Source organism: Merops nubicus, unplaced genomic scaffold (assembly GCF_000691845.1).
Source record: "Merops nubicus isolate BGI_N331 unplaced genomic scaffold, ASM69184v1 scaffold26619, whole genome shotgun sequence".
Lineage (NCBI taxonomy): Eukaryota > Metazoa > Chordata > Aves > Coraciiformes > Meropidae > Merops > Merops nubicus.
In genome coordinates, this window is record NW_008629390.1 from 2,185 (window position 1) to 9,790 (window position 7,606).

The following is a 7,606-nucleotide window of genomic DNA, read 5'->3' on the forward strand; positions in this document are numbered from 1 at the left end:
CACCCCAAGCCCTTGCCAGAAGTCCCTCCCCAGCTCTCTCTTAGGGCCTCTCAGGTGCTGGGAGGCTTTTTCAGGCCTCACTGAGCTGTAGAGGGGCCTTGGGGAGCTGTGGAGGGGCTTTGGGGAGCTGTGGAGGGGCTCTGGGGAGCTGTGGAGCTCTCCAGCAGGTGCCGTCCTGCACAAGCCAGATACTCCATCGGGTGCTGTCGCAGTCCTCACAGCTACACCGGGAATAGTCACACGTGGTGTCTCCTCTGCTCTCCACAGCCACCCCTGGGATACGGTGATCAAGGCTGCCATGAGGAAGTACCCCAACCCCATGAACCCCTGCGTGGTGGGCGTCGACGTGCTGGCCAGGGGCCTGGACGAGCGGGGCAGGCTGCACAGCCACCGCCTCCTCAGCACCGAGTGGGGCCTGCCCGCCATCGTCAGGGCGGTGAGCTTCAGGGCCTGGGGGCAGGGAGGGACTGGAGGGGCTTCATGTCCTCAGCTGGGCTGGGCTTCAAGTAAAAGCTTCATTTGTACAAACCTCATCCACCAGTCTCCCTCAGCTCTAATTAGCGCCCTCGGTAGCAATTACGAGGACGCTGTGGGCTTTGATACCCCTATAGAGTGCTTGTTTATTTGGGGTCCTGATATTTAGGAGTTTCAAGGTTGGATTGGTTGGTTTGTTTGTTCCTTTTTGGTTTTATTCCTTTTTTGTTTTAACACTTTTTTATTTCTTCGCTTTCAGATTTTAGGAACAAGTAGAACTCTGACTTACATTGAGGAACATTCTGTGGTAGATCCAGTGGAAAAAAAGATGGAGCTGTGCTCAACTAATGTGAGTGGCAGCTTAAGAAGTTTCTGGTAATTAGTTCTGGGGATTAGGTGTTTTGTTCTTAACATTTAGATTAGAAATGTGTCTCACCAGGTTATGACAATTTCCATATCTTAGTTGGATCTTCTTTTTTTTCCTCCTTCTTCCCACAAATAAGAAACTTTAAATACTTTGGGATCAAGCATCTGTGATTCTGTTTTTAATGTAAGATTATTTCTCAGAGTGCATGTAAAATAGTTAGAGTTTTAGATGAATAATTTGTTCTACATTACACTGCCATTCATACCAAACTTTTTAATTTGAAAAAATTGTGGCTTTTTCCACAAAATGTAAATGAAGTGTTGCACTGTGTTTTTTTATCCCGGGAACCTGTAAGTGGAGTTGTCTGTAGCAGAGCATTGGCTCTGTACAAGAGGCACTGTCTTTCCTAAGTATCAATTTTTTGTATACTCCCAAGTCCTCTCTGAATTGTGGACCATAAATTGGGTAAGACTCACCATTCAGGGGAAAAAAATGGAGAGGTGTTTGTTCTTTGTCCTGTGAATCAGAACTTAGGTTGACGTAATTAGATCTAGGACAGGAGAAGGTGCATCACCCTTTATAGGTCTTTTTATTGACTGTGTTCTGGGTTTTCCATTCTGCATACACTGTTTGGTCCCTGACTTTAACTGAGTGCCCTACTGTGGAGTAGCACTGTTGGTTACAGAAAGAGGAAAGGTGGGAAGTGAGGCTCTAATTATTTTTTCTCTTTTTAAGATTACTCTTACAAACTTGGTGTCTGTTGATGAGAGACTGGTTTACACACCTCATCCTGATAACCCTGAAAAGTAAGGAAGCATATCTATGTGCTTTTTTTTTTTTTAGGAGACATCATTTCAGTTTAGGCATTAACTTTTCTTGATTCTCTTGCAGAACCGTGCTCACTCAAGAAGCAATTATTACTGTTAAAGGCATTAGTTTGAGCAGTTACCTGGAAAGCCTAATGGCAAACACAATATCTTCTAATGCCAGAAAGGTACATTTTTATTCTGTTTCCTCCCTCTCTCTCCCCACCCCTGCCTTTCTTTTTTATTGAAATTATAACTGTCAGTCATGTGTGCTCACCACTGTGTTTAATTTCTCTAAACTTTGTGCAGAGTTTCAACTGACTTTTTTTGTAGAACCACAGCAATTATAACATCATTTCCCCCAGTGTGAAAAGCCTTCACTACTAAAACTTTTCTTTTTCAACGGGAATTGCACAGCAAAACAAACCTACCTCTGCATCTGTGCTACAGTTAGGCATAGCAGAGATGTTTTATTAGATGGGTTTTGGTTGTTTCTTTTCCTGAAGCACCTTTTTAAACACTCACCTCCTATTTCCAGGAGTTGGTGCTAGTAGTGAGTATAATTTCCTTTTCCACCTTTATAAGCTGCATCTAGCAGTTACACCAGCATGTTTGCTGTGCTGCTTTGTAAGTTGTTCCAGTTCCTGTCCATTACTGAGTTGTCTCTTTGCCTTTGGCTAAAAGGAAGGTAGCAAATATCCTTTGAAGAGGTGAGATGATCCTGGCCTGTGTAGGTAACACTACACCAGCTCCTCTGTCTTCTGCTTGCTTTTTCCAGTTGGCTTCCAGCCACCGAGCTGTACTTCAGCACAGGCAGAGCTACACGAGTGCTCCTTCCTGGGCACTTTGTCCTGTCCTTCCCTGGGGAAGGTGGTACAGAGATGGGGTTGCTGGAGGAGCATTGGCATTGCTGCCTGACAGCAGGCTGAGCACACCCCAAATTTGAGTTTGCACTCTCCAGTTTTGCTGGAGAGGTTCAGCACAGTGGGAATCAGGCCCATGGAGCTCTGCCCGTGCCAGAGAGCCTGTGCTTTGGGCAGCCCTTTGTCCCTGTGAGAGATGTTGCTTGACCAAGGCAGCGTAAGCCAGGAGGTACTGACCAAGTAGATCAGAGAGGAGAAAACCTCCTTTTCCTCCCTTCTGTGTGCTTCAAAAATGAGAGGAAAACAGGTTAAAACCAGCAATGGGAAAGCAGTGATGGGTAATTTCTAGGCACTGGAGTAACTTTAACCAAGTGCTCTCTATTTGTTTGAAAGTCATAAATGGAATGTATTTCAGATAAATGACAATTCTGTTCTGATCCAGTTCCCACGTCAAAGTCTATGTGGGACAAGTATTCTTGAGAGAGAAGTCCAAACCCTGGCTCACAGCCAGATTTCAGCCTGACTCAGAGGTAGCGAAGCACTGGGTGGACAGAGTGAGGCACACTCAAAGTGCTGGCTGGATTCCTCTCGGGGCATCTGCCACATTTGCATGTCTGTGTGGAACTCAGAAGTGTGGAGAGATTCCCTGGTACCTGTTGGGGTGCTGCGTGTGCGAGAGCTTGAGTTCTGGTAGGGATTGCTCTCCTGCCGTTTTGAAGGAACACACTGGCTCACGAGCTGCTTGCAGAACAAACCCACTTCTTGTGCCCTGTGTTTCACTGAAGAGTCTCATGAGAGGTGTTGACCTTGGCAGAAGTTTGTGCTGGGCGTTACCAGCCCTTCCTTTGCTCTCAGTCACCTGCTCTGCAGTTCCTAGCTCTCCTGGCATGCTGTGCCCTGCCTCTGTGCTCTTAGCACCCCTCCTAAACTGTATGAAAGCTGCTGAAAAACGCTTTGTTGTTCTGAAGAACCAAGGAGGAAGTACTGAGGCTGTGCTCGGAGGTGGACGTGGAGGAGGGTGCCTTATTGCTTGTAACGATGATGGAAAAATCATTTGCCCTACGTTGTAAATCTTTTCTGTGTTGCTCCAGGGGTGGGATGCTATTGAGTGGATAATTCAAAATTCTGAAAGCGCTCTAAGCTAGCGGTTCTCCACACCTCCAGCTTGTACTAACTCGTGGTAATTGCAGCATTCTTCTTCTCGGTACAGCATTTCAGCTTGCTGGCAAATACCTGCATGGGCCATTGTCATGTGGATCAGCTTCATCCTTTAACCTGCACGGATGTTTTCTGTCCCTTGCACACAGGAATGGCAAACATCTTCGGGGGTAGAGCAGGAGGGTGGGGAGGGTCTGATGCCCCTGGGTGACCCGCTTGCAGCCGTGCCTGTGCCACGTGCTGTTCTTGTGGGTTGAAAGCAGAACAAGTCTCTCCACCCAGTGTTCAAACTGGTCCTGGGTTCTGTGATTTCTCTAAACCTGGTCCCTGAAAAATCAATCAACTGCTTAGCACCTGGAATTGGCATTCTAAAACTGAAGCGGAATTGTCCTCGTAGGATAGAAAATTGATTCCTTGGAAGAGATTGCCTCGCGGGGGTGATCTGCACAGTGAAATGGTATTTACTTTCCTTACCCCCGAGGAATACTGTTGCCCTTCTGTGAACTCGTGTGGAAATCCGTGTGGAGCCTGAAGCTGTCAGAGTGCCAGGCTCTTGGTGTGTTCATGGGTCCTGTGGTTGTGTCCCTTGAGCAATGTGACTGAAAAAAACCCGACCTCAGGGCTGAGAGAACAGAGTGTACTCGCCTCTGAGAGACCTCAGTGCAGCCTGTCTCTCTCATTCCTGCACTGGCTTATGCTTCAACTAACAAGGTTCATTCAAAATAAATAAAAAAAAATAATCCCTGATGCTGCTTTCCTGAGGACCATGGGGTTCGTACCCCACTGACTGAGAGCAGCGTCTGCCAGGAGCGCTCGCTGTTACACTCTCGTTCCACTGAGCTTTTATGGCTGTTTTGCTGGAAAACATCAGCTGGCAAGGCTCAGCATTTGTCAGTCACCTCAGCTCGACCAAAACTCTTCATGTGCAGCATCTGATCCACCAAACACGTCTTGCTGCTAACACCTGCAACAAAAACTCCTGCTGTATGCATGCCTGGGGATGAATGTGCTTGCTTCATGTGTACAGGGTGAAACTATAGATCAGTCCTCTGTCAGATTGGGTTTTGGTGGCTGGGTAGTTCGATGGTGCTCGGAGGCTTTGCACCTTGTTAAGATTTATTTTCTGTGCAGAATAGTCCCAAAATTTTCCTTGCCAATATCACGAGTTTGTTCTTAGCTGCAAAACACAGCATGTGGAGGTCCAAGGAAACAGGCAGACCTCTGTGGTCTCAATAGCTGAAGGAAATGTCTCGGTGCTCAGGTGGAATGTTGTGGATTTAAAAAGTTTTATTTTGTCAACAACTGTATCAGTGAAAACATTCTGGCCTGGTTGTTTCGTAGTCAGGGCCTGGAAAGAACCTCAGTATTTTTCTGCTGAGCGTTTTCTGCGTCAGAGGTGTTTGATTTTCTGACAGGTCTTTGTGTGATTAGACAAATACAACATCTCAGCTGTCGTAGTCCTCTGGCCGTGTCCCCTACGAGAGGACATTGTGATGTGACTTCCTGGAAGAGGATTCCCTGCTCTCCCCCACGGGGTCCTTACCCAGCACCCTGCTCACAGCTAGCCCAGCTCCCTGCTGTGCAGCAGCCTGCTCCTGGCAGGTGCTTTCCCCAGCTCTGCTGGCGCTCAGCTCTGGTTCCCAGCTTTGCTGGTGCTCCTGCCTCTTGCAGGGGATGTGGAGATGGTGGAAGTTGCCACCTGCTGACGCGTGGTCGATTCGCTGCTCAAATGGAGGGAACTCAGAAGCTGACTCATATTCTTCTGCAGACTTTTTTTCAGCAAGCCACACTTAGAGGAGACAATTTGTGTTTTCTTGATTGTTGTCGGTAATCTTTAAAGACGTGTCTTGAAATAAGTTAACTTAATTATACTGGTTCTTGGGGGAGGTCTGGGTAGGGCTGAATCCCCCTTTCCAGGCTCTGGCCAAGAGGGGAACCTGCTGTTGTGGCACATGGATGATTTTTCTTGGATTAAGGACTGCCTGCCAGGGCAGACGTAGGGATTAGTGTTTATTCTGTGAGTCCCTGCAATACGAGTAACGCAAAGAGGAACAGAATCAGCCCATCACTGAGTTCAGGGCCTTGAGATAAAAGAAACAGCTTTACTATGAATAAGAGTATATTTGATAGGTTACACATTTCAGCCTGAAATTTATAACAGAGTAATGTTTCTAGCCTCCAAATGCAAAGAGGAACAGAACCAGCCCATCACTGAATTCAGGGCCTTGAGATAAAAGAATTAGCTTTACTATGAGTACGAGTATATTTGGTAGGTTACGCTTCGCAGCCTGAAACTGGGCTTTTGTAACAGAGTAATGTTTCTAGCCTCCAAAAAATTCTTCAAGAGTATGTCTAGGTTTTGTTTTGACCTTTTTTTTATGTTTTCAGAGCTGTTTATGCAGATTCTTGTTCACACTTAGTGGTTTGTAAAGGGCAACAGCAGCTTCTGGACATTTTTCAGATGGTTTTGTTCATTTACTTATCCCCTATAATTCATGCCATAAAATGAGCACATCAGATTTCAGAACAACTCTGTTCTGGAGGGCTGTTCATTTCCCTCAGTCTCTGCAGAGGGCTGGAACACTGACACCTTTTCTTCTAAAGACTTAGGATTTTTGAGGCTTAGACCCTTTATCTGCAGGACTCCTTTTGGCCAGAGCCATGTGGCTCCCAGTTACTGCTCTCCGACGTTTCTACTACTTATTTTTAGTAGGGTCAGAGAGGTGAATGTCTCTTGGCCTCTCTCTAAGTGACAAAAGGCCAGGTGCTCTCCTGCTCGGATCCCATCTGCTTGTTTTGGCAAAAGCTGTCCTTCTGAGCATGTGGAGTTCTCAAATCCTGCACTTGGGTCTAGTTAAAGTCCTTCCCTTTATTTTCTTGACTTCATTGTTTGCCTGGCTGTGCTCCTCCTCTCAGTGGGGTGCAGCTGCTACCACTGGGTCTTCTTAAGGTAGAATTTTCTGGATGTGCTTATTTTTCTGGATTCCCCAGCTAAATTCTCTTGCTACAGCATTGGCTGTCAGTGCCTGGCTTGGAGGAGATTTTAATCTCCTGGTTAGTCTGGTTTGTGTGCTGAAAATGTGCAGTGCATGCATAGAGAACTCGGTGTGAGTCCATCCCTAAACTCTTGCTAGATATCAGATCAGTTAGCTGCTACTGCAGAGAGCACTTGGGCAACTTTCACTGTCCTGGATCTTCTCAAAAACTGCCTCTGTGACTCAGTTAATCAATCTGAGAACAGCATCTAGACTTTACCACAGATTTGCTGATATTCTTCGGGTGACAGGAGCAGGAAAGAGTAAAACCAGCAGTGCTCTTACACAGGGGAACTTCACTGCTGAGTTAGGCTTTTTGCCTAGGTGCTCACACCAACGTTGCATTTACTTCCTGCTTATGGGGTAAGCAAATGTCTTTGCAGTGAAGCTTCCATAAGAAGATGCTGACAAATTATCAGTATAATCTGGTATCAAGCTATGCAGGGTGTTTGAACCAAATCTCACGTCTGACAGAGGAAAACCTATAGAAACATGAGCAGTGGTGGCTTAATGATCCTAAATTCCAATCCTGAATCCTGGTCTTTTCCTGGCAGGGTCGGGACGCCCTGGAGTGGGTGATTAGCAAACTAAACACAGAACTGGAGGAGCTGAAGTCAGCACGTGAGGGTGTGAAACCAGCCATGGCAGCAGCCTCAACAGAAAACTAACAGCAGCAGTACCACCTGACTGACAGAGGGGTTTGTTCTGCAGCCTGCTCTGCAGATCTCCCTTCCCAGGCTCATCTGCAGCTTTCCTGTATTGATAAGGATATCAGATCAGCAGAAAAACCACCTCGTCCGGCATCTCCACAGCAGCTCCTGCTGCCTGCTGAAGATCAACTCGACCTCCTGCAGATACTCCTCTAATTTAAACGATTTCCAATTTCTTTTTAACACTGGAAAC

General features: G+C 46.6%; 1 protein-coding gene across 1 annotated transcript; it reads left to right on the forward strand.

The window, feature by feature from the left end:
* Nucleotides 1–267: 267 nt before the first annotated feature.
* SLMO1 (slowmo homolog 1 (Drosophila)) lies at nucleotides 268–7,371 on the forward strand (the record flags this gene model as incomplete). Its single annotated transcript, XM_008946986.1, has 5 exons — nucleotides 268–436; nucleotides 734–823; nucleotides 1,577–1,647; nucleotides 1,733–1,835; nucleotides 7,258–7,371. Coding segments are annotated over 5 exons (547 nt in total), but the record flags the coding sequence as incomplete, so codon positions are not given.
* Between the last annotated feature and the right edge of the window lie 235 nt (nucleotides 7,372–7,606).